Source organism: Stenella coeruleoalba (assembly GCF_951394435.1).
Source record: "Stenella coeruleoalba genome assembly, chromosome: 16".
Classification (NCBI taxonomy): domain Eukaryota; kingdom Metazoa; phylum Chordata; class Mammalia; order Artiodactyla; family Delphinidae; genus Stenella; species Stenella coeruleoalba.
In genome coordinates, this window is record NC_137162.1 from 77,453,123 (window position 1) to 77,479,700 (window position 26,578).

At 36.2% G+C, this 26,578-nt stretch overlaps 1 protein-coding gene across 5 annotated transcripts in view; it reads left to right on the plus strand.

Annotated features, from left to right (window-relative positions):
• Window positions 1-26,578, plus strand: part of HEATR1 (HEAT repeat containing 1) — a 47,602-nt gene that overhangs the window by 1,506 nt on the left and 19,518 nt on the right. For 3 of the 5 annotated variants that reach the window (XM_079900414.1, XM_079900415.1, XM_079900416.1), the window contains exons 4-24: window positions 1,719-1,860; window positions 3,378-3,479; window positions 3,921-4,061; window positions 4,851-5,062; window positions 5,218-5,351; window positions 6,594-6,696; window positions 7,607-7,717; window positions 8,123-8,240; window positions 9,333-9,440; window positions 12,016-12,111; window positions 12,553-12,641; window positions 13,725-13,936; window positions 14,276-14,397; window positions 14,975-15,166; window positions 16,818-17,001; window positions 17,152-17,288; window positions 18,044-18,236; window positions 22,718-22,887; window positions 23,498-23,656; window positions 24,970-25,212; window positions 25,471-25,602. In XM_079900414.1, the coding sequence (XP_079756540.1) occupies window positions 1,719-1,860; window positions 3,378-3,479; window positions 3,921-4,061; window positions 4,851-5,062; window positions 5,218-5,351; window positions 6,594-6,696; window positions 7,607-7,717; window positions 8,123-8,240; window positions 9,333-9,440; window positions 12,016-12,111; window positions 12,553-12,641; window positions 13,725-13,936; window positions 14,276-14,397; window positions 14,975-15,166; window positions 16,818-17,001; window positions 17,152-17,288; window positions 18,044-18,236; window positions 22,718-22,887; window positions 23,498-23,656; window positions 24,970-25,212; window positions 25,471-25,602 (3,100 nt within the window). Of the gene's footprint in view, window positions 1-1,718; window positions 1,861-3,377; window positions 3,480-3,920; window positions 4,062-4,544; window positions 4,736-4,850; window positions 5,063-5,217; window positions 5,352-6,593; window positions 6,697-7,606; window positions 7,718-8,122; window positions 8,241-9,332; window positions 9,441-12,015; window positions 12,112-12,552; window positions 12,642-13,724; window positions 13,937-14,275; window positions 14,398-14,974; window positions 15,167-16,817; window positions 17,002-17,151; window positions 17,289-18,043; window positions 18,237-22,717; window positions 22,888-23,497; window positions 23,657-24,969; window positions 25,213-25,470; window positions 25,603-26,578 lie in introns of those variants that run through there. The other 2 variants (XM_079900417.1, XM_079900418.1) reach the window with 2 other exon arrangements.

Sequence of the window (26,578 nt, forward strand, 5' to 3'; positions counted from 1 at the left end):
CTTCTACTGTTGAACTCATTTCTGTTGATACTAAGAAGTAGAACTACTGAAGATCTTGAGTAAGTAGTCTAGCCTCATTAGTTCTGAGGGGCTTGTGTCAGTTTGCCGTTACAAATTGTTACTGCATATTTGGGGCAAAGAGTGTTATTAAACCTCTTGCCAAAATAACAAAAAAAAATAAAGGTTTGGGAACAGGGTAAGAGTATTCTCTAAAATACCATAACTTAAGAAAAACAATAATAGCTAATATGTATTGAACATTTATACACCAGGCCTTCTGGTAAGCACTTTGTGTGCATTATCTCAGCGCTCACGACATTCCTGTGGGGAGATGCTTCTCTTATCCCCATTTTACAGTTGAGAAGACAGGTGTAGAAGAGTTAAGTTGGCTGAGTCACATGACTGGTAAGCAGAGATGCAAATTTTGTTTCCAAGGTCTGATCTTTACTTTGGAAATTGTCTCAGTAAGTTTATTCAGTTTATTTTCTCATTTATTTGTATTACATTGGTATTACATCATAGTTGACACATTTTAATTTTTTCTCCTATGTATGTTTTAAAAGTAGAAAGGCTTTCACTTCATTAATTAGAGGCATGGGGGTAAGGGAAGCCAGTGAATCATTGAGAAAACATAAGTGTAACCTGGGTCTTCTCATTATCGTATCATTAGATTCATCAGACAAAAAAAAAAAATCAAACCTGTACTATTTTCCTCTGTCTTCTAGCATTTAATTTACCCTAAATAGATCGTTACTGTAAGCAGTACTTTTTGCGTTTGGTTTTGCATTTATGAATTCAGGTAACTTATTTATTTAGCAAACAGTAAGTTCAATACAAGGATGAATAGGCTGCCCTTTCTTACTCTTTTGAAAGAAATGCCACTATAAGGGTGTATACAAAGTTTGGGGCATGTGATGCTGCCTGAAGTAGTTGAGGAAAGCTTCATGGAGAAAGTGATGTCTTGGCTAGTACTAAAGCCATATTATAGAACTAATAAAAGGCAAGGGGTGTGGTGCTGTAAGAAAGGTACAGGTGAAAGGATAGGAGAGTTTAGACAGATGTAAGAGGGATCACCTGGCTGGGAGAATTAAGAAAAGCATCTTGAAAGAGAATGCATTTGAGCTAGCTCTTAAAGACTAGACAGGATGTAATGGATCTGACAGTTAATAAATCTGTTTTACGTTATTAGGGTGGCGTGACCAATACCAAGTTTTGTAAAGTTCATGTACAAATTAAATATGGTTGTAATTTGATCTTTTTGTTTTATTCAGAGAAGATAATATGATTTTCTTTATAATTAGTCTTCTGGTTTTAGGATTATGATAGTTAGGTGAGGTGAGGAAACTAAGCTGTGGAAGGTGAACTTTGGAGCATGGAGAGAAGCTGAGTGTTGCTGCCTACTTGACCAGTTTGGTTTTCTGTTGGTTTGACTGCAATGATCCCAAAGTCACGTTAATGTAATAATGGATTTGAAAAAAAGTTGAGAGACAGTGAATGGATGTCAATTTTGATAGTGAATATTTTAAAATGCTACTGCATGAGAATTGGCAAACCCTGTTGAGTACTTTCATGCCTATGCTTTAAGCGAGCTGTACCTTGCTTATAGTTGTATGGTTGCTTTAAGTGGGTTTAGCTCATTGATACACCGTTTGGACGTGTAAGGAAATACACGCTTGTAAGTTTTGTGTCAGTTAGAAGTGTTTGCTTTTTTCCCCCAGGTTCCACATCCATCTTTATAATCAGGATAGCCTCATTGCCTGTGTTCTCCCATACCACGAGACAAGAATATTTGTGCGGGTTATACAGCTTCTAAAAATCAATAATTCAAAGCACAAGTGGTTCTGGTTATTGCCAATTAAGGTATGATTGTTGAATGACGTGTATCTATAATCATTGCAAACCTTCATTAAAGGTATAATTTGGAAAAAATTAAGTCTTTGGTGCTCCTGAGAGTAGACCAAGTATTACCTCCATCACTTTTATTTCCTAACTTCCAGTTGAAACTGTTATGAATAATAGCTGGCTTTCATTTAGTACCTGATATCAGGATAGGCAATTTGTATTATCTTGGATTCTCACAAAATTCTGTTTTTACAGATGAGGACAGGTTCAGAGAATTAAGTTACTTGCCAAAGTTCATGTAACTCTAAAGTGGCAGAGTTGGGATTTGAATCCAGATCTGATTATAAAGCTTGTCTTTCCACTATACCGTGCTGTCTGGCATTTTAAATTTTGGAACTGAGAAGCTTAAAACAAGTTAGAGGTGAAGAAATGCATAAAATACTTACAAAAATTAAAGGGATAAGGATAACTTGAAGGACTTTGGAAATTATTAAAGTTGTGAAGAAGATGCTAGAAAATTAATTTATAGATGAATAATAGGATGGTTGTCTTACAGGATAGCTCTGGCTGAGATCAGATAGCATGATTTTGTAGTAAAACAACTGAATTGCCATTATCACTTTGTTTGCATCTATAGTAGAGGAAAGCAGATGTATGTTGTTAGCAAGAGTTTTACTGAATGTTGAGCACGGCGATTCAGGCCAGCAGGAGGGCAAATGGGGATGAAAGTAGGTTAACAGGCTGGGCCTGTGGAATGAGTTAACTTGATGGGTGATGACAGGAGGGCCATGGTCAGAATTAGTAAAAAGAAAGGGAATGGGAATTTTTAATTAGAAGAAAAATTTAAGTGTTTGAATGTAAAGCACTTGAACTTAAAGAATGTTCAAGAAGAGAAGGCCAACCTAAAATAAAGCTTCTTAATCCAACTACTCGACGTTCGCTCTGCTAATAACATCAAAATTATTTTTCCCCTAGTCTACACACAGACCCTGCTGTTCTCTAGGCACACTTGTTTCAGGTATCCAAACACCCCTTACCTATTAAAGTTCACTTCAAATTATTTTTTCATTGATTTATTCAAAATTTATTGAGCACTAATACATGCCATGCACAGTGCTAGGCAGTGGGAAGAGCAGTATAAGTTGACCGTGTTCCTCTCTGTTTCTATTACTAGTGTTATTGTGAAGCAGTGACAGAACCATAGCACATTGGCTCAAAAACCAAATTTAACCAGTAGAGTTACTAAGAATCTAGAGAATCCAGATTTAGATAAATACATATCAAAATGCAACACGTAATAAGTAAGCGTTTTTCACTGAGTACATCCACACTCATTGCTTGGCCTTCTCTTGAATTTCTAAAGTTTGCACAATTTTATGTGTTAATTTCATCTTTACCAACAGCAATAAGGAAAGACTATATTTCGTATTTATGAACTGCAGCAGTTTGAAGCTGCTACTTTGGTAGGTACTTTAAAAATAATGATGAGTTGATGAATGTCTCAAGTAATAGCTGGTCCTTTCTGTCTGTAATAGCAATCTGGAGTGCCCTTAGCTAAGGGAACTTTGGTTACCCACTGCTACAAAGATCTCGGATTCATGGATTTCATTTGTAGTCTGGTGACAAAATCCGTGAAGGTGAGTAGTAAATTGTTTCATGAACATATAATTCCATTAGCAGGTTGCTTCCTCTTCATACAGAAAACAAATGAAGACCTTCTCTGTAATGGTGGGACTTTGAAGAAGTGTCCTTTTTTTAAAGGATCTGCTGTTTTGGAGCATGAGCAGTGATCAGTCTTTCATCAGCAAAGCTGTTTTTCTACAAAAATAAATTATTCTCTTCCTGGCCAGATTCTATTTACAGTGACTGTTTAAACAAAGACACAGTCTAAAAATGTCAGGAAGGTTGTTCATTCTTGTCATATTTCATTGAACTGTTAGATGTGTTTATGTAATGTTACATATGGTAAAATTAAAGTGTCAGCCTGAAGTAGTTGAGGAGAGCTGTAAATATTTTTATACTTTCATCTGATTGGCCTTTCACTCTTAAAACTGTGTGTGGTTTGTGGTTTTTTCCAGGTTTTTGCTGAGTATCCTGGGAGCTCAGCTCAGTTGAGGGTGCTCTTAACTTTCTATGCTTCTACCATCGTGTCTGCTCTGGTGACCGCTGAGGACTTATCCGACAATATAGTCGCCAAGCTGTTCCCATATGTTCAAAAGGTTGGCCCTGCTCATGTGTAAAGTAGATTATTTTGTACCTGAAGGAATTTTCTTGCTTTTGAAAATTTCACGTAGACATCAGTGTTTTCACATTGACAATTTATTTCAGGTGGTTAATGAGATTTAATTTATAGGTAAAAAATATGACTTCTTAAAAATTTACCAGAGTGGGATCTTAGGGCTCCTTAGGGATGAATGTTGGCTGTTTGGCCCTGCCATCTTCTCCCAGATCTGTTTTCTTAGCAGTCATGTTACCTCAGCGGAAAGAGAACGGATTAGAAAATCTCTTCAGGGCAGAGGCTCTCTTACCATTCCGTGTGCATTGACTTCTGCTTCTCAGTGTTTCTTCTCCCCAAGGGCCTCATGGCCTCCCACCGTCCTGGATTCCCGATGGAGGAACTGCTTTGCTTCCCACCAGTGTCCCAAAATGACTGTCTTTAATTAGGCACTGTTTTGTTCCTGATTGAAGTCTCCCTTACACAGGTGGATGTTTTCATATAAAAGAAGACTCCTTGGCTCCTCTTAGGATGTGTTGTGGAGGTTTGAGTTGGGAGACCTTCTGAGATCCCTTCTGTCATTCAAGAGACTTGTCTCATTTCCATGTCCCCTCAGGAAAAGGGGCCAACATCTTGATTTTTCACTTCCGAGGAGCGTTGACTCTCAGTGTGTGTTAGGTTGTATTAATCTCTAATTTATGACGTTTCCAATTTGTCAAAGTAAAGTAACATTTTAAGTAGGATAAAATAACACAGTTTGTCATTTTTCCCTTATATTTTAAAATATATTTAGGGATTGAAATCATCTTTACCAGATTACAGAGCTGCAACGTACATGATAATATGTCAGATTTCGGTGAAAGTGACCATGGAAGATACCTTCGTCAATTCCTTGGCTTCACAGATCATCAAAACACTGACCAGAATTCCCTCTCTGATCAAGGATGGATTGGGGTGCTTGATAGTGCTCCTGCAGAGACAGAAGCCAGAGAGCCTGGGGAAAAAGTACGTATAATTGAATTGGCAATGATAATAATTACAAGTGAATGGAGTTATTTTGAATAGTTTTTTTTCATAAGATAAATTTTACACTATTTTTAAAAATTGCCATTCATTATCTAACTTGTGCAGTCAACATCTTATGTCTTGCTTCTTCAAAGGCCATTTCCTCACTTATGTACTGTTCCTGATCTTGTTACACTACTTCAAGGGATTTCTGAAACATACGACATCAGTCCTCTTCTGCGTTACATGCTTCCCCATCTGGTTGTCTCCATTGTTAATCATGTTACAGGTATGTGGTTTTACATGTTGTGTCCAGAAACTTCCTTTCTCAGATGCGATTCTCTTAAAATAGGAACCATATCCTTGTTAATATCTTTAAGATATTTAGAGTTTCTGCTAATTGTTTTTGTGTAATGTATCTATTTTTATGAATAGAGAAACATTTGAGGTGGGGAGCAGGTTTAAAGGAAATCCTTGTTAAATGAGTAATATGCTCAGTTGTTTTTTTTTTTTAATGTGTGTTCTCACACAGTCTCTACATGAAAAAGACTGGAATTATTTTAAAACAGAACACTACTCTACAACTTTCCCTTCTCATTTAGCTATTTAATGAACTTTAATGATTCATTTACAATAAATATCCAGTTGCCAAAACAGTTTTTCTCCCTTGAGTCATTGAAAATATAAGATCAAGAAAATCTCATGCATGAAAATTCAAATTTAAAAAAAGCCCAAAAGTTAATTAGAAGGTGATTATTTGCACTATACGTTTTTCACCCTTCAATAAATATAGAAAGACAAGGAAGAAATACTTGGTCCTGTTGCTACTGGACTAAGAAAGACTACTAAGAAAGTCATTTCTAAAGTTATATCCATTTATTGGAAAATAAGATTTGCTTAACTCCATCTCAGTTTAAACGTGAGTTTCAGAAACATGACTAGCACGAATGAAAGTGTACTTTTCCTGTTCTGATGGTGATGAGTAATGAAGCCAGGGCTCACGTTCATTCATAAATGTGGAATGGAAGATGACAGCTCTTGGTTCGGTAAGGAGGCTTTGAGATGAAGCTTAGCCTGTATTCAGGATAGTTTATTGAGATGTAGATTCAGATCCCAACTTCACCGCTTGTAGTGTGGCCTGGGGAAAGACTATATTCTTTGGACTTCTGTTTCATTCACGAAAGAGGCAAGATAGTACTTGTTTTTTTTGTTTTTTATATTTTTATTTATTTATTTTTACATCTTTATTGGAGTATAATTGTTTTACGATGGATAGTACTTGTTTTTAAAAAATGTAGAGAATTTCAGATAAAGGATAAATGAGGGTAATGTATACAAAAGTGGTTTGAAAAGATATAAATGACTAAACAGGTGAAGTACACTTTTGAAAATAGGTAAAAAGCTGGATGTCGTTATATATATGTTTTAAAGTTATTCCTGTAGAAAGATTTTCTGCTGTAAAAAAACTTAATAGCATACACATGTGGGAAAAGTTTTCCCCAATCAGTTTTAATTTGTTGTATATGCTTAGGGGAAGAAACTGAAGAGATGGATGGTCAAATCTATAGGAGACTCTTAGAAGCCATACTTACAAATATATACCTGAAGAACAACTTAGACCATTTGTTGGCTAGGTAAGCTGTTACTTTTGACATGCTTTTGATTTGTATTTTTGTGGCTTAGTATACTTTTGAGGGTTGGCTAACAGTTTTCCAGTATCCCTTTGTAATGTATTTCTTGCTTTGTCCATGCCATTTCATCTAATTATAAGTACTTAGTCCAATAATTGTGGCAACGGAAAATGTAATTTCTCTTGTTTGTCTTTAGTGCTTATATGTGGTCATGGAAAGTTAATAGTGAAACTAAATTTGGGTTATACTACATGTAATTTGTGGTTGTTTAAAATTTCCTAGTACTAAGTGGACCAAAATGCCTGAAACAATACATCACAGTTGGTAATCAGTAAATATCAATTAGAAACTTAATATTGAGGGTTGGCATGAAGTAAAGATAGTTCAGCCTCCTGTTTTCTTTTCTTATTTGAAGGGCAGCTCGATGCATTGAAAAGAATGTAGTCATGGTGGTCAGATGTAGGTTTAAATCTTACCGCCTCCGGCTAGTAGAATAGTAAGTTCTGACAGTCAGGCTGCGTGGATCTCGGTTTGCCGTTGTGTATCATTGGGCAGGTACCTATCTGGTGGGCGTGTCATTTGTGTCTCTGCTCCTGTAGTTGGCTTGTGAATTCAATGAGGTTAAATATGCAAAGTACTGTTGAGAGCTTGGCTCTGGACTCAGACAGGGGTGGAAAACCTGCTCTACCTTTTATGGCTCAGTAGGGCTCACTGAGTATTGCCTCTTGTTGCTGTTCTTGTTTGACCTCAGGCAAATTATAAGACTTCTTAGTCTGAGTTTTTGTATCTGTAAAGTGAGTCTAATTTCTATCTTGTAGATGTCTGACAGAGAATATTTCTAAAGTACCTAGAACGTAGTAGGTATTCAATAAATAGTAACTGTCATGTCTGCGTTATTTGTTTTGTTCTGCAGCCTTCTTTTCGAGGAGTATATTGCATATAGCTCACAGGAAGAAATCGATTCTAATAAAGTATCTTTGCTTAATGAGCAGTTTCTTCCACTTATCAGACTTGTAGAAAGCAGGTGAGTTGTGTGTGTGTTTGTGCCCTTCTTAACGTGTACCTCTTGTTTTATAAAGAGATGATTCAGAAGTCACAACTTAATATGGTGAATGAATTGTAAAGATACTGTTCTCCTTTTCAGGAAGGGACAATTATAGGATTTAAATATATTTGAAATATAAGGGAAAATAGGAGTTGTGTGGGGACTATGGAGAGTATAATTTTTTTTATACAGACTTTCTGTTGTTGAAAGAGTCATAGTAACAAACTTGATCAATATCATTTAGTTTTATATGTTCCATTTGTCAAAAATTTAAGTCTCAATCTCAGTAATTTAAAAAATTATATATATTTTTTATACATATATGGTGTGTGTGGTTAATAACTTTGTTACGAATAATGAACTAACTCTTTAATTTCATCCCAGATATCCCAAAACATTAGATGCCGTATTAGAGGAACGCCTAAAGGAAATTACAGACCTAAAAAAACAGGAGCTTTTCCACCAATTTATCTCTCTTTCTGCAAGTGGTGGAAAGTATCAGGTAACTTTTTTCAGGGGAATTATGACACTTATGGGTATTTGTGTGGTTGGTTGAAAAGCTCTGGAAGGAAATTTGCTACTTCACTTCTGTTTGGGAAGTTTCATAGAGAGAGAAGATTTTATACAGTTTGCCTAGTTAGCTGAAGTAAGACTCTGAGGCAGGAATTAAATAATTGGAGAAGGGTACAGTGAGTTTTAGATGACTGTGAACCTGATACTTACTTCTGGAAAAGCGTTTAGAAATTTTGTATATGATGCCCATCAGCAGTCACCAAAAGATGGCCTAACGTAGGTTTCTAGTGTTCCTTATCCTTCTCCTGTACCCTTGTCTTCCCAGTGCAGAGCCCACCAGCCACGTGTGGCTTTTTAAGTCATTGATGAGGAAAAGGGAAGTGGATTTTGTTTCATGATTATGTTAGAACTTCAGAAATTTTCTGGTGATTCGCCCTAAGTCTTTATACTCGAAGTTAGACATTTCAGTAGTTCTTATAATTAGCCTTGAAAATAAATGTTAGGAAGAGAAATATGATTGTTTGGGTTTTTCTCTTCCATAATTAGACTTTCGTCTTTCATGGTATTTCATTTCCAAAACCATATGTTGATAGACTTCCTTCGTAGTCTAATTATCAATACATAAATAAAGTTGTCACTAATTTGAGTGTCACTGTTACATCATTTAGATGAATTGCATTCTCTTCAGTGATCAATTTTTTTGATTTATATTTTCATTTAGGCGCTAATACAGTGATTTATCTTAGGTGCTTTTCACCTTGGAATCAGATATACGTAAAGAATACAAAATTACTTCATAGAATTACTTCACTAATTTAAACCTACATGTAGACACAAGTATACATGAAATCACAACATTCACAAAACAAATTTTTATCTGCTGTTACTCATACTATGTTCTGGAGACAAAGATTTTTGCTTTACTTTTTACTTTCAGTTTGGTGTACTTTTTGGTTTCTGAAATTAGATGGTTGTTACTGAATAAGTTGGGCAGCTCGGGGTGGTTTTCTCTGGTTCTTCTTGATCATGTGCTGCTCAGATTGAATGGCGAGATCATGTGGTAATTGTGCTGAACCTGTAGTTTTTAGCAGATTCTGATACCTCCTTGATGCTCAGTCTGAATCATCCACTTGCTCCTGTGAGACTTCTGGCCGTTAATCATCTGAAAAATGTCATGACAACATCAAAGGTTTGTGTCAGATAGCCTTCATTTGTGATGTTTTTACCCTTATGATGAGCAGTGTAATTCTAGAATAAGAAATTGAAGTTACCACCTAGAATCAATACTGTTTAATTATAGAGATAAGCCTAATAAAGAATATGGGCATTCACTGGACAAAGATTTAGGACCATACATGCCAGAAGCCACCATTTTAACCTGTATATGTTTCCACGTTGCAGATGATTAGGTTAGCTTTAGTTGAGAGTTTTTCAACCTGGGATTTATAGATTAATTTGAAGAGGGTCATAAATTATCTGAGAATTTTTTAGTTTTGAAATTTGAATTTGATAGTCTTAAGTTTAACATGAGCGTGTTTGGGGACATCAGAATGATAGCTTTTGGAGCCCTGTTCATGATTTCGGTACCTGCCAGTTGCATTTGGCTTTAAAATTTTGGTGGCTCCTAATAGTAAGTACAGAAGCTGACTTAATTTGTAAATAAAGCCTTTAGAACAAAATGATATTTTACAAAGACTTTGCAGTGATTCAAATAGAGCAGTATTTTCCAAACTTTAGTCATTCAAGCAAATATTTTGCTGTATTAGCTGACCACTGATGTTATTTTTTTTTTAATTTTTCTTTAGTTTCTTTTAAATGGACTCATTTTTTCACATAGCTTTCTTTTTTTTAAATTGAGTTATGGTTGATTTACAATATTATATTTCAAGTGTACAACATAGTAATTCAATATTTTTATAGATTATATACTTCATACAAAGTAAATACAAAATTTTGACTATATTCCCTGTGCTATGCATTATATCCTTGTAACTTAATTTATACCTAGTAGTTTATACTTCTTTATCCTCTTCATCTTTTTCATAGCTTTTAAATCATGCGTTTGAAGTGCTAATTGTATGTACATTTTACTGTAGGTAATACAGTTTGAAATAAGAATGTTCATCTGTTAATATCTAAAATCATCTCATGTACTACCGTTTGCATATTTGGAAAATTTCTAGACTAGATAAAAATGCTACCAGAGTTTAGTTTCTCCATAGCACATAGTAGTATAAACACACTGAACTCTAAACTTGTGTCATGGCCATTAAAGCCAGATTCATATTACAAGTAGAATTTAATTTCAGCTAATCATAATTACCATGTTAAGTTTATTTAATTTTAAATTTTACTGTTTTTTCTTTAGTTTTTTTACTTTCCAATTGGTAATTTTAAAAATATTTTAAAAATATTTTTGTTCTCTTATATTTTTAAAGAGTTATACATAATTTTTAAAATGGTAGACATATTCAAATTTGAAAAATATTGCTTGGCTTGATTCATTTCTGATCTGGTACAAATTATGTTTCTTTCATAAATTGCTGGTAGGTTTGTCTCATTGATTTGTTGAATAATTAAACTCAGTGAATACTGTTCTTTGTTGTAATAGGAAGATTTCAGCGCCTAGAATAAAAAGCGAGATTCCTGGAATCTCTTAATGTTCTTGAAGCCATTCTTATCCTTCCTGCTTTTACTCTTAATCCCGTCCTACCCTGTCCTCCTCTGGATTTGTTAGTTTTTTCAGTGAAGGGCAGTGTGTACATTCAACTTACAGGCTTTAGTATTGTAATTGCAGTTAATGTCTGTCTTTGCATGCTTTGATTTCCTTTTTCCTTCACTGTTAATGTCTGGACATAGGTTCTGTTCTGTTCTCGAATTCCAGATTGAGCTATTTGGCTACTTGTTAGCTTTTGAGAAAATTTTGGCATTTGGCATTAAACTTTGACTTCAGTTTTATGAATTTTAGGGATTTTACTTTTTGTCTCCCAATGTTCCGACATAAATTATCTTTTGTGGGATTATTTACTTGTTTTTTTTCTTTTCACCACCTACAGGTAGAGATATATTCAGTTTGGTTAGCAGTCTTATTTTTCTGTTATTGTGAATGATTTTATGCTTTATTTTCTTTTGTTACTTAAAAGAAAAATATGAACTTTTGGGGGCAGACTGCACTGTCATCAGCACTTGTCATCATCCTTGTAAAAACCTTGAAAATTAAAAGCTAACTTTTAACACTGCTTATTATGTCTAAAGTACTGTTTTAAGTATTGATATGTATTATTTGATCCTGTAACAACCCTTTGAGGTAGGTATTATTATTAGCCCTATTTTATAGATGAGAATAATGAGACCTAGGAAGGTTATGTAACTTGCTCAAGGTCGCACAGCTAGTAAGTGGTGGAACTGGGATTTAAACTTAGACATTCTGGTTCTTTAGTTTGTGCTCTCCCAAAATCTAGGTTCTCATTTTAACAAGATGAACTCTTTAATGCAGAATTGTATTTTAATTGCACATCTTATTATATTTTCAATGGAAACTGGAAAGAGTTTGTACCAAACAATTATTCATCTAAAAAGGACTTCTAGAGTTTGCCTAGTTCAACGCAAGTGTGCTTAGTTTTGAATTCGCATCTGGGGCAGCAGAACCTGTGTTCCTTAACTGGAATTTTGGAGTGCTTTTCACAAAACCATACTTTCTTTCTAATGTAAAGTCTTCAGAGGTTTTAGCAACAACTAAATTAATATTTTTTTCTATTGCTCAGGAGAGTATCGATGAGTCTTTCATTAAAGAAGCTATTTTAACCCGATTAGGTGATGATAACATAGATGTTGTCTTGTCAGCTATAAGTGCATTTGAGGTGAGTGAATTTGTTGTTCATTGATGTGCATGTTTTGTTTGTAAATTTTTACTTACCCTTCTCACATGAATCTCTGCTCTAGGCAGCAGCGTATTTGGAAATTATTCTTTCACTGGAAATTTGTTCTGTTGAGCGCACAGACTTAAGCCTGGTTGGGGAAAGCACATGGGAGTAATTAGGTCATACAACTTTCTATATTTGGAAGTTCTTTTAAAAAGGAAAAGTGCTTTGTGAGTTTTTACCAGTAGTAAACACGTAGGGATCCTGGGAAATTGGATCCTGAATGGCACTTTTGCGAAATTGCTCTCATAGAACTTTTAAATTATACTGGAATTCTTGGGAGATAAATTCTTTATAATTCTTAATTTTTTTAAGTTCGTTTAACAAGCACCATATTTGAAGCAAGCAAAAATTTACTTACGGGTATTTTTTTCTCTCTAGATTTTCAAACAACGGTTTAGTTCAGAAGTGACAGTTTCAAATCTCCTGAATCTCTTTCAAAGAGCAGAACTTTCAAAAAATAAGGGATGGTATGTATTTGTATCTCCTCATACAAATAAATTAATGAAATTCTTTTCTTTTTAATATATTTATTTATTTATTTATATTTGCCTGCGTTGGGTCTTCGTTGATGGGCGCAGGCTTTCTCTAGTTTTAGCGAGTGGGCTTCTCATTGCGGTGGCTTGTTTTGTTGCGGAGCACGGGCTCTGGGCGCACGGACTCACTCGTTGTGGCTCGTGGGCTCTAGAGCGCAGGCTCAGTAGCTGTGGCGCACGGGCTTAGTTGCTTCACGGCACATGGGATCTTCCCGGACCAGGGATTGAACCCGTGTCCCCTGCATTGGCAGGTGGATTCTTAACCACTGCGCCACTAGGGAAGTGCCTGAAATTCTTATATTAAGTTCACTTTTATTTGGGTTTGTATGGATTTGTTGTAATATTCTCTATGTTTGAAATTTTTCTTAATAAAATGGAAAAAGAAGTGTATAATGTATGATATAATACTGAGATCTGGGAAGTAGGATGGGAAGGAGCTTTAATTTTTTACTTCATATAATGTATTTCTATTTTACAAGGATAATATATTATACTTTATAATTAAAACAGTTACAAATATATTAAGTAAAAAATAAGCTCAGAATCACATGATACCTTCTGTAATGTTTTGATGAGCTTTTGTTATTTCATTTTTGGCACCTAAGCTTTTTGCATGGAAAAGTGACTAAGCTCCTTAGAGGATGAGAGCATGTCTTACAGGTTTTTGTGTCCTATTTAGTTCTTAGCATATAGTATGTGTTCAGATAATATTTTTTGAACTGATGAGTGAATCTCTGCTTTCTAGTGGAGTTGAGATGTATAGTGTGATACGTTTTATGTTATAGTTAACCTAATGATTTCTCAAAAAGAAAAATTTGACAGAGTTGGTTTAAAATTAATGTCCCAAACAACTCCTTTGTTAGCATGGATTTTAAGTGTTATCTTGATGTTTCTCAATAATGTGTTTGGTAAAGAGACTAGGATGGTGTCAGTTGAGCTGGAAAAATGTAACGATGACTTTTTGCTGAACTGAAGTCTCTAATGTGTCTCAACCAAATGTGTTTATGTATCTTTTAGGTACAATGTGCTTGAGATAGCAGCAGACATACTAATTAAAGCAGAGATACTGAGTGAAAATGATCAGTTGTCGAATCAGGTGGTGGTGCACCTGCTGCCATTTATGGTCATCAACAATGATGATATGGAATCTGCTGAGACGAAAATGGCTATATATTTATCAAAATCAGGAATTTGCTCTCTGCATCCTTTATTAAGAGGCTGGAAAGAAGGTAAGAAATTCAGTTGCTTTTTAGAAAAAGTGAACAGGTGACACTTTAAAAAAAGATAACCATAATTAAAAATTGGCAGTGATTGTTATTTGAAATTGTTCATTGTGTTACATGCCAGCAAGATATTTTAAAATTTTTGCTAATATGGAAAGTATACAGTGAAAAGGACACTGACCCACTGAAGAATTCGTAATTTTATGAAAAGAAAAATAAAAAGCAAACCTTCGTGGGAAAATTGTAAAACTTTTGCCTAAATTCATTACTTGACATGATATTTAGGTGAGTGTTAGTAACATAAGGGCCCTCTGGTGTTCAATTCCTTTTTTTTTTTTTAAACAGCTCTTGAAAATGTGATTAAAAGCACAAACTCAGGAGAACTAATTGGTGTAGCAAGTCAGAAGATGATTGAGTTGCTGGCTGACAATATAAATTCAGGGGATTCCTCTTCAATGTTAAAGATGGTAGGTATGTTGTCGAAGTCAACCCCCTGGGTTTCCTTCTCATAATCTTATTGGATCCTCAGTGTTTGCTTTACTAGATTCTTCTAGTTATTTTAAAATAACTTTTCCATTCTTGAGTATTTTGTTTTGTTTTAAAAACATAGTGTTTAGTATATTTTGCAGATTGTTTGAAATCCTTAACATTTTATGTAATTTATTTCATCCTGGTTGTATATTGGACCAGTAGGAATATAATGTCTACTTTTTAACCTTTTTTCCTCTCATTTAAAATATTGAAGTCATATTTTTTGTTAAAATAGCAAAATATCTAAAAGAGGAGAAATTTTCTTTTGCCTTAGTAAATCTTTTAAAGGCATAAAAACATCCAGTTGGCAAGTGCAGTTGTGTTTGTTATAATTTCTGAAATTATTTATTTTTATGGTTACCCAGAAATCAATGCTTACTACTTTTTTAAGGTTTTATATTTATCATCTCACTCTAAATATGAAATACATGATACCTAGATATGCAGAGGTAGAAAAAATTGTTTTTATGCAAACCAAGAGCTACCATTCACGGAGTCTGTCTATTTTTCAAGGTGGAGGATTTAATAAGTGTTGGAGAAAAGGAGTCCTTTAGCCTGAAGCAGAAAGTGACTTTTCACGTGATCATGGCTGTACTTGTCTCCTGCTGTTCGTCTTTAAAAGAAACTCATTTTCCATTTGCGACAAGAGTCTTCAGTTTGTTGCAGAAAAAAATAAAGAAGCTCGAAAGTGTCATTACTACAGTGGTAAGGAGTGCAAACTCTCTGGAAAGTTGAATGTTAGAAAAGTGACTGCCTGGCCTGTTAATCGCAGCAGAACTGAAAATCGGGGGCTGAGATGCTGAGTCTTTGGATTCTAGGGGTGAAATGTGAGTCAGCCTTGGGTAGCAGTAGATAGTGGATTAGGTGCTGTCTTCCTTTTGCAAGAAATTTAATTGAATCGTGGAATTTCACATTTGTGGTGTTTGTGTCTGATAGTTGACTCTCCCCTGTATCATCTTTATTGGGTAAGTATCCAAGCTATACTTAACTACGTCTAGTGGTGAGGAATTCACTAGATATATTAGTGCTTGAATAAAGTATTGTTTCATTCTGTTGTTTACTAGAATAGATCTTTTGTATTATTTTAATTTGGATTTTGCCAGCATACTATTATCTTTGACAGTCTTACTAAGGAACATGTTTCAGTTGTTGATATTTTTACGAAACACCACACCTTGGGGTTATAGATTATTTCTTTTAATACCTGCCATGGAATAGTGTCTTGTATTTAATAGTGTCTTGATTTTATTTGTTTTCCAGACTTCAGAGGGTTCCTTGTTGTAGGAGATGCTCAACAAATCCCATCTTTTTGACGTTCACTTATACTCTCAGGATTTTATAAGTTCTGGTCATAGCCATTATAGCTAAATTTATGTAAACTTTAAGAGACTGAATCTTCATATTTTAAAAAATAGCCCAGGGAATTCCCTGGCAGTCCAGGGGTTAGAACTCGGCACTCTTTTACTGCCAGGGCCCAGGTTTGATCTCTGGTCGCGGAACTAAGATCCTGCAAGCCACGTAGCGTGGCAAATAAATACATACGTACACACCCACATACCCAGATGAGCCCTTCTTAACTTCTTTCTTTATTTTTTGAAAGTGTGGTGACCCGGACTGTGTTTGTTCTCAGTGGTAAAGTGTGGACAAATCGAGTGTTTTATACACACGTAGATAACAGGTGGTTTTATATTTGATGCCCTTTCTGAGAGACCCGAGCATCTTTTGGGCAGTAGCAGCACTTTGAGCCAATGAAATCCCTCACTAGAGTTATTATCTTAAAAGTCTGGCTTTGGGTTATTTTACTACCAAGTTATTATTCTGCGCTCACCTACATGGAGTCTCGTTTGTTGTTTTCCTGCACCATTTCTCATGCTTCCTTTTGGCGCTTGTAGTGTAACATCTAAACACCTTAACGTTTTGCTTCTTGTTTAGAATCATCTGCAAGTTTGGGGATTTGACCATGTACCTTCTTCAGATAAGCAGGAAAAGTATGAAATGAGAAAAGTCCCTTTAAGGATCCCTTGGAAATCCAGTACCTTATTTTTCTGTTTAGAAACGTGCCTACCCTTTATTTGACAAGGATAAATTACATGAATAACATTTGTTTTTAGAGATGATGTTTTAAGAAAACATAGATAAAATGAAGCCATGATGAACTTATTTGTGTCTTGTGAATAGTGATGGTTAGATCTCTTTAAAAATCTGATTAAAACTATTATTCCTCTCCCCACCCAAATACACATATAGACAAAATTTTGCATATTACCCAGTCATATAGCCATTGCAGTCCATCTGTATAACCCATGTTCAGAACCCCTTTAAACTTGTGCTATTTTTGCTTCCTTTAACATTTCAGGAGATCCCCTCAGAATGGAATTTTGAGCTGATGATGGACAGAGGGATACCATTGGAGCTGTGGGCACATTATGTAGAACAGCTCAAGACTGCCCGGAGGATTGCTGTGGAGGACTCAGTTTTATTCGTGTTTTCACTGAAAAATTTTATTCATGCACTAAAGGCTCCTAAATCTTTTCCTAAAGGTAGAACAAGCTGTGAATCCTTTCAATGTGATACTATGGAAAACTGAGTTATTGATTCCACAACTTGTTCTTTGTCTTGAATGAGAAGTTCTCAGTGGTGTATTTGCATAAGTTTATGCACCGTTTCTCCTTCTCTTAACGTCCCCGTAGACGATACCTGGTGGAATCCTGAGCAGCTGAAAGAAGACAGCAGAGACTACTTGTGCTTGCTCATTGGGCTCTTCGAGCTGGTTCTCAGTGGTGCTGACACCGTCCATTTTCGGGTTCTGATGAAACTTTTCATGAAGGTACTAGCTCACCTTTTTCAGGCAGACTCTCCCCTTGAAGAAGATGTTGTAGATTCTTTGAGTTATGACAGTTTTTAATGAACATGAAAGTAGACTTTTAGACAGTGACGAGCGTGTGGTGATGGATGCAGACCCTGTAAAGCAGTGCTGATTCGTGACACCTGTCGGTAGGTTGGACGGAGACTGACATTGCTGCCGGCCTCCTCATGCGTTAGGCCTGCTCAGGTGTTTAGTAATCGCAATGGCCAGGTATGTTTGGTTGACTACTGTCATTACCAATGAGAAACTGCAGTTCAGAGAGGTGATTTAGGATATGCAGTCGCTCGGTGAAGAGATTTCATCACGGCACCGTGACCTCCGTGCTGCCACGCCCAGTGGTCAGTTCTTTGCTCTTGTCTTACCTGCCCTCTCGACAGCATTTGACACAGTTGACACTGCTCACTCCACCCTCACGGTACTTTCTTAGTGAGGCTTCCCGACATCACTTTTGTCTTGGTTTTCTGCCTGGCAACCTCATGCTTTCCATTGTTGTTAAATGTGTTCAAGTGCAAAATTATAGTGAGTCGTCTGAATTCTTTCACACCCTTCCCAGTCGGTTAAAGTACCAAGCAGAGAATAATTTTAAGTGACTAGACAAAGCAAAACGTTGCGATAAATTGTTTTCTGTAATTGTACACTAGTGGAAAGAGGATTTGGAACCAGCTTATGTGAGTAAAAATTAAATTAAACTTCACTGTGTTTTGTTTTTAATTTAGGTACATCTAGAAGATGTTTTCCAGTTATTCAAGTTCTTTTCTGTTTTATGGACCTATGGTTCTAGCCTTTCAAATCCACTTAACTGCAGGGTGACAACAGTGCTGCAGACTCAAGCTCTTTATGTGGGCTTTGCAATGCTCTCTTCTCAGAAAGCTCAGTGTAAACATCAGCTGGCATCCGCATCTTCTCCAGGTACTACAAGTAGCATCGTTCCGTTCTGTCGTGACCAGATGGCAATTCTTTCTCCACGTGTGGTGTGTGAAGGTCGTAGTTTGGAGAATTTCTTTTTATTTTTTTATTAGTGTGGGTGGATACTCTTTCTGTCTGTGTATGTATGTATTTGTGTGCGTATCTATTTTTGTGTATTTGTAGACTGTTTTTGGTTACTTCTGAGTATTGCTTTTAAGTTCTAAACGTCAGTGGCAAAATCTCACCAAAACAGATAATAAAAATGGCAGGTGGTTAATCATGGGTTTTTAATATCCATCTGTTCATTTTTTGAATAGTAACTGGGCTGTCTAGGGAAGCCAAACCATCATAATACAATTCAGCATTCAACTGATTAATTATTAAATTGGTCTCCATTCAAGCAACCCTCCTGGATTTATCTCTTTTATCAGGTATCTCTTTTATCAGGTTGGACGCTCACTAATGAAACACCCAAAAATAAAACTTCTGTTTTTATAAAGTAAATTGTAAATTTTGCAAAAGATGCAGAATTTCATAAAGTTGATAAATATGCTGTTGAGAAGTGGATTGACTTGCAAAGCTATTGACAAATGAGAGGATCTGTCAGAATTAGACCCTATAGTGATTGACGATGAGAAAGTTGATGAGGATGATGGAATCATTTAAGTATCAGAGGAATGAGAGTGGCCTGTGGAGAATTTGAACATGCTCTTGATTAAGGTTTTTATTCCCAAATCACTTGTTATAAATTTTCTATGAAAGCAAAGTGAATGATCATACATTTTCGCCAGAACAATTTCTCAATATTTATCTTTTATTAGCTCCTTGAAAGAGCACATAATTACAGTTGTAACCAAAATTTTGTTATATGTGAGATAGATATACAATTTTAAGTTTTACTTACACAATAAAATCCCACGAATGTAATTTTTTCTCCAGTACTTACTGAAATATTGCAGTCCCTTTTTAAGGTGGATTTACTTTTAAGAAGGTTTATTCAGGTTTTTCGGATGTGAATTTCCTGGACTTTTTTTTTTTTAACATCTTTATTGGACTATAATTGCTTTACAGTGTTGTGTTAGTTTCTGCTGTAAAGCAAAGTGAATCAGCTATATGTATACATATATCCCCATATCCGCTCCCTCTTGCGTCTCTCTCCCACCCTCCTTATCCCACCTCTCTAGGTGGTTGCAAAGCACCGAGCTGATCTCCCTGTGCTATGCAGCCGCTTCCCACTAGCTATCTATTTTACATTTGGTAGTGTATATATGTCCAGGCTACTCTCTCGCTTCGTCCCAGCTTGCCCTTCCCCCTCCCTGTGTCCTCAAGTCCATTCTCTACGTCTGTGTCTTTATTCCTGTCCTGCCCTTAGGTTCATCAGAACCTTTTTGTTTTTTAGATTCCATATATATGTGTTAGCATACGGTATTTGTTTTTCTCTTTCTGACTTACTTCACTCTGTATGACAGACTCTAGGTCCATCCACCTCACTACAAATAACTCAATTTTGTTTCTTTTTATGGCTGAGTATTCCATTATATATATGTGCCATATCTTCTTTATCCGTTCATCTGTTGATGGACACTTAGGTTGCTTCCATGTCCTGGATATTGTAAATAGTGCTGCAGTGAACATTGTGGTACATGACTCTTTTTGAATTATGGTTTTCTCAGGGTATATGTCCTGGGCATTTTTTAAACTTTTTGAATGAATACATTGTAAGCATCTTTCTATATTAATAAATATAGAATTATATATATTTTTTAAATGTCTGCAGAATATTTTGTGTGAAGATACCATAGTTTATTAAAATAGTTATCTACTGTTAAACTTACGAGTTTTCAAAAAAACGAAGTCATAAGTAGTTAGATTTTCTAATTAGGTGTGAAATGTGCTATCCTTTGGCATCAAAGGCAGTGGCTTTTGAGGAATATATGCCTCTTTGTACATAGCATGACCAAAGGACCTAACTTTTCCTCTGGTATTGCTGCAAGATGGGCTCCCTTTCTACCCCTGCTGTCTTGCCTTCTGTCACCTCCCCACTTCCTGAAGTACTTTTGCATTTATGCTGCCTAGATATGTCACAGTTACTCCACTGAAAACAGGAGAGATGCACTCTTCTTCATGGAAGCTCAAGGACCACTAGAGTCCCCCAGGGCCTCAAGTAGAGGGCTGCTTCCTCATTGCACCTGTCCTCAGAGCACTCCACTGTGAATCCACAGTGAGCTTCTAGCCATACCTTTTCCCTTAGGAGTCTAGGAAGTGTTGGCTGGTATTTGTTTTCATATATTTACAAGAAAATATTATGCTGTGCAAAAGAAAAAGGGTTTGCAATATTAATATAATTGTATGAGTTAACTTTTTGTCAGTGGCTTGGGAATCTAACCAGTTGTTTTACTTTCTTTGCAAATATGTATTCCAGCTCAGGCTTGCATAGAGCAAGTCTTTGCTAAATGAATAAGAATTTAACGTTTGTAAGCTGGAGGCTGCTGTTGGTTTGTTATGCCTTATCAATATAGTAAGTTTATCTACATGTTTAAAAGCAAAACTCAAGTATTCTTTTCAGCTTTTATGTAAAATATGCTATTTCAAATCTGAAAAAAATTAGTTGAGAGAATGAAGTCACATAGACTTTTAAGTGGAAGGACATACTTAACAGCTGATTGCTTCAATAATGTAGTTTAACCCACCTTGGGTTCCAGTTACTTACTTGAACATAGTAACCATAGTAGTTAGTACTTTGTTTTTGAATTTGGCTTTTTCTGAAAGCTCTGCCCCACTCTACTGGGAATTGTAGCAAACAGATACCTTGGCCTGATGCTGCCCTTTGTATGAATTCAACTTCTCAGCTGTTCATTTTTGGCTTTACTTCATAAATTAATGTCATGGAGACCAGGAAGGATTTCCAGCTTTCATATGACCTTCTTGGAAGAGTATGAAAGCTTATCACACTCTTCCTTAGCATTCCAGAAGTAGTGTATGTAGAATGGATCATTTCCAGCAAGATAAAAATCACCAAAATTTGCCCCAGTAAATAGTATGGAATAAAGCTTAAATAACTAATTACCATAAAAGGAATTTAGATGTCTCTTTACCCTGGAGACTTTTCTTCAAAAAACCCTGATTCACTTGATTTCTACCAGGTCCTTGAAGCCGGTTATTTCAGTGTTATTGAAGTGGGCAGGGCATAGAACCAAGGAAAACTTCCAGATTCTTTGTCTAAAACCAGCACAACATCCTTACAGATAAAAGGCGATGGCTGTATTTAATAATGATGCAAAAATTCTAAATAAAATACTTGCTGGGTCCAGCAACATTATTTTAGAAAATAAACATTCCCCCAGAGTTCATTCCAAAATACAAAGTTGGTTCAAAACAAGGTATTCTATTATATAACTGGCTAGAGAAAACCCATATAATCATGTCCAAAGATCTGAAAAGGCATGAGATAAAAATCAGTAATTACTCCTAATTAAGTGACAGCAGAGTAGGAGTAACATGATGAAAATACTTCTCAAATCAAAAGCTAGTATTTTTGCCACGTAATTGGCGAAACAGAAGCATTCCTGTTAAGTGCATCATTTTTACTGAACATGGTTCTAGAAGTATAGTTGGCAAAAATAGATACGTTTCAGATACTGATGAGATGTATGAAGGACAAAGCTGATATCCCAGATCTGTGGGGTTCTTAGGTTGACTGTTACATAGGACATCTGCTAGCCATTTGCAAACATTAAAGAAGCTTGACTCCAACCTTATTCTTTGGACAAAAATTTCACCTGAACTAAAGATTTCACATTAAAAAACACTTAGTTTTAGTGTTAGAAGAAAATATGGAATACTAGAGGTAGATACTTTTAAAACTCTTTTAGAGTGGGGAGCACCTTTCAAAGCAGCATGTAAAACTAGAAGAAAAATTCTTCTATAAAGCTATAAAATTTCGCATCAAAAAGAAAGTGAAAACAAACATCTATTCAGGACAAAATATCTGCAAAGTGTCATGCACAGATGGGTTATTTCCTCTGCACTCTTGTGCAAGGATGTATGTACAGGGTGTTTGTTGCAGCAGTTTTAATGCCAAAAGACTAGAAACAATCTAAACTTTTACCAGTAAGGTAAAATCCAGTAACCAGTAAAGTAAAATACAATGGAGCATTTGTATACGGTTTTAAAAGGATACTTAACGTAGATATGTATGTACTTACATGGAAAACCTTTCCAGTATACATTGAGATGTGATAGCAGTTGGTGCCCAACAGGATATGTTTGCTGTGGTCTCATTTGTGTGTTTTCAAAAGAATGTAACAGAAAATGTCTAACACTTCTCTAGCATAGAAAACAAATAATTAAACAGTGACTGGTCTTCAGAGAGGGAGCTGGAGTTGAGAGGAAAACTTGCATCATGCACCCTTTGGTACTATTGAAGTTTTACACTGGTTCAGTGTTTTGAATCGTTACTTAAATTTTTTTCCCTTTGGTTTTAGTGGTGACATCTCTACTCGTTAATCTGGGAAGCCCCATAAAAGAAGTACGTAGGGCTGCCATTCATTGTCTCCAGGCCCTCAGCGGAGTGGCATCCCAGTTTCATCTGATCATAGATCATGTGGTTCCTAAAGCAGAGGAGATCACCTCAGATGCCACCTATGTTGCTCAGGTAAACTCAGTAGCAAAGAAGATTGAGAGTGTGTATGCCCGTGTGGACACATGAACCTTTTTCTCCTTTCTTGACATTCTGCTTTGCAGGGATTTTTTTTTTTTTTTTTTTTTTTTTTGCGGTACGCGGGCCTCTTACTGTTGTGGTCTCTCCCGTTGCGGAGCACAGGCTCCGGACGCGCAGGCTCAGCGGCCGTGGCTCACGGGCCCAGCCGCTCCGCGGCATGTGGGATCTTCCCGGACCGGGGCACGAACCCGTGTCCCCTGCATCGGCAGGTGGACTCTCAACCACTGTGCCACCAGGGAAGCCCTGCAGGGATTTTTATTGACTAAGTCATTGAATTTAGAAATTGATATGTCAATGTCTGCACGTCTTTCTTCCCCCATTTTAAAAAGATAGCAATGCCATGTTTCATTTCTGCTATCTTTTTACTGGCTAAGAGGCCAGTGTTTAGCTTTTGATAGTAAGCTACCTGATGGGTAGTGATACCCTTTCCTATTAAGGGTATTGAAAATCATGAGCAGTGTCGCATCATTTGGGAAAGAATCTTCCATAAGTAGTACATGTAACTTTTTTTTTTCCAATCCGGTTTTCTTTTTTTGTATACTAGGATTTGGCTACTTTATTTGAGGAACTACAGAGAGAAAAGAAGCTGAAATCTCATCAGAAGTTGTCTGAAACTTTGAAAAACCTACTTTATTGTGTATATAGTTGCCCATCTTATATTGCAAAAGATTTGATGAAAGTACTTCAGGACGTCAGCAGTGAGGTATGTGCAGTTTAAGTGGGCTGTCCAATCCATGTGATGTTACTAAAGATTATTGTAACTGCTCACATGTGCGTAAGACTTTGTGAGAGTTGCATGTATACACTCAGATGTGAACATTTTATTAATTTGGGAGGGGGAAGAGTTGAGGTGGAGAAAAGAGATACAGGATACAAAAAGCAAGTATTAGTGAGTTTCTTTCCATTTTAAAATTGTGTGTTATCCCTGTCTCATCACTGATGTGATTTTAAATGAATTTTACAGTTACACAGGGAAAAACACTGGCGATGCACTGCTGAAAAACTGTCAGTTTTTGTTTGTTCTTCAGGTGAAAATCCTCCACAAAATAATATATTTGAACATAAAAGTCTGTGCACATTTCAAAATCATTTACTCATTTTTAAAATGTATGTGGCTGTACATTTTTCTGTGGGGAGAATCCAAAGCTTTCATTATGTTGTCAAGGAAGCCTGTGATTCAAAAGAAAGAGGTTGTGAATCACATGTTTGTGTGGTGGTTTGTGCTGGTACAGAAAAACTGCTTCTCATCCTTGTGTTCCAAAAACGCCCATGGACCTTACCGTTCTTGGACTCACTGCAACCTGAACTAAAAGAGGGATCAAATGGAGTAAAAGCCATTTGATTATATTGTCTTGTTGTAAGCAAACAGATGGCCTTTATCAGCCTGGTATAAACAAGGAATTGACAGTCTTGGTCTGTAAAAAACCAAGTAGTAAATATTTTAGGCTCTGTGGGCCATACAGAATGTGTTGCAGCCACTTAGTTTTGCCATTGTATTGCGAAAGCAGCCTCAGACAGTATGTAAACAAATGAGCGTGCCTGTGTTTCAGTAAACAATTGACAAAAACAGATGGTCCTCTGGACTTGGCCTGCAAGCCGTAATTTGCTGACTCCTGGTTGAGTTATTAAAGACTTCAGATACATAATTTGAATTAATATTAATTACACAGCATTGGAAATGTAGTGTAGAAAAACTACAATTTATTTTTGTAGTCCAAAACTTGAGTTTGTATTTCCTATTTTCAGAAAGTGTTAGGATGCTCACAGATTATTTTTCCTGTCATCTCTAAAGGGTTTGGAGCTTTTGACTGTTACAGACTGAACTGTCAGAGGGGACCTGGGTGCCTTAGTTGGATTAATAGCTATCCCTTTGTCTTAAGAGGTCATTATTTTATTGGGTTTTTTCTCCAGGCTAAGCTTCCAGTCTTGCGGCATATCTTCGGATATCTTTGTACAGCTAGCAAAAACTTGTATCCATATAGATAACTATTTACTAATAAATTTTCCAAACTTTAGATGGTACTTTCTCAGCTGTTGCCTGTGATTGAGCAACTGTTAGAAAAGATCCAGAAGGAGCCCACAGTTGTCCTGAAAGATGAGGTCATTGCTCTGCATCTCATTCTGGGAAAATATAATGAATATTCAGCTTCCCTTTTACATAAGGACCCGAAGAGTCTAGATATATTTATAAAAGCTGTGCACACAACAAAGGAACTTTGCACAGGAATGCCAACCATTCAGATTACAGTCCTCGAAAAGGTCAGTGATTTCTGTCAGAAACTAAAGCATGTTCAGGGTTTCAAAGATCTGTAATGTCTTACTTCAAGAAAATAGACTGGGCATATCTTAAAGGAATATGATATATTTGACCCATTTTGCAAAACTGAATGATGTACATGAGTCATTTAAACTGACAAAATGGAGACCAGTTTCACATTGTAAAAGAGAATGATAGAAAGATCATGTTTGGAATTGAAGTTTGTTCATTTATCTCAATTGCCTTTTTTCTGCCTCTAGATTACGAAGCCATTTTTTGCAGCTATTTCAGATGAAAGGGTTCAGCAGAAGCTTTTGTGCACATTGTTTGATTTATTGGTGAACTGTAAAAACTCACATTGTGCTCAGACTGTTAGCAGTGTTTTTAAAGGGGTAAGTTGCAAACTTCCTGCCATTTGTTTATTGATGTTTACTCTCTTCCAAGTAATACCATGTTTAAGTTTCCTCCATTTTATAATGCTTTTAGGAAGTCAGATGTTCCCATTAACCAGAATCATGGAAAAGGAAGTCATAGAGAAAGTGCAAAATCAATGTTATAAGTCTTCATCATTATTTTATTATTATTATTTTTTGTGGTACGCGGGCCTGTCACTGTTGTGGCCTCTCCCGTTGCGGAGCACAGGCTCCGGACGCACAGGCTCAGCGGCCATGGCTCACGGGCCCAGCTGCTTCGCGGCATGTGGGATCTTCCCGGACCGGGGCACGAACCCGTGTCCCCTGCATCGGCAGGCGGACTCTCAACCACTGCGCCACCAGGGAAGCCCCATCATTATTTTTATTGCATGAAATAATTATAGTTTTGAACACGTAGGGTGTATGTTAGTTTGGATCTTACTCATATTAGGGAGGATCTCCCTCTTATGCAAGAACAGGAATGAATGGTGCCTTCATGTTCAGCTGGGTCGTGGATTATTCTGCTTGATTTAAATAGCTGTTTAATGACATATAGAATGGAATTGAGAATCTGCTCATTGGTTTATATGTATATTGAAACCTAGCTGTAGATCAGAATAATCACGTAGTTACTTAGTGTTTTGTTTTGTTGTGCTTTTTTAGGAAAATACTTTCACAAAAATAGATAATAGTGTGGTAAAGTCTTAGTATCCAGATTCTGCAGTTTTCAGAATTTTAACATAATTACTTAGATTTCTAAGATGAGTTAAGTGGAACAAATTAAGGCACAGAGCAGTGTACATAATATGCTCCTCTGTGAGTTTGTGTGTGTGTGTGTGTGTGTGCGTGTGTGTGTGTGTCTGTTTGTCTGTCTGTCTGTGTTTAATCTTTATAGAGCTGTTGGTATGTGGAAAATTTCCCAAACAATACATAAGAAATTGTCAGTGATATTTGC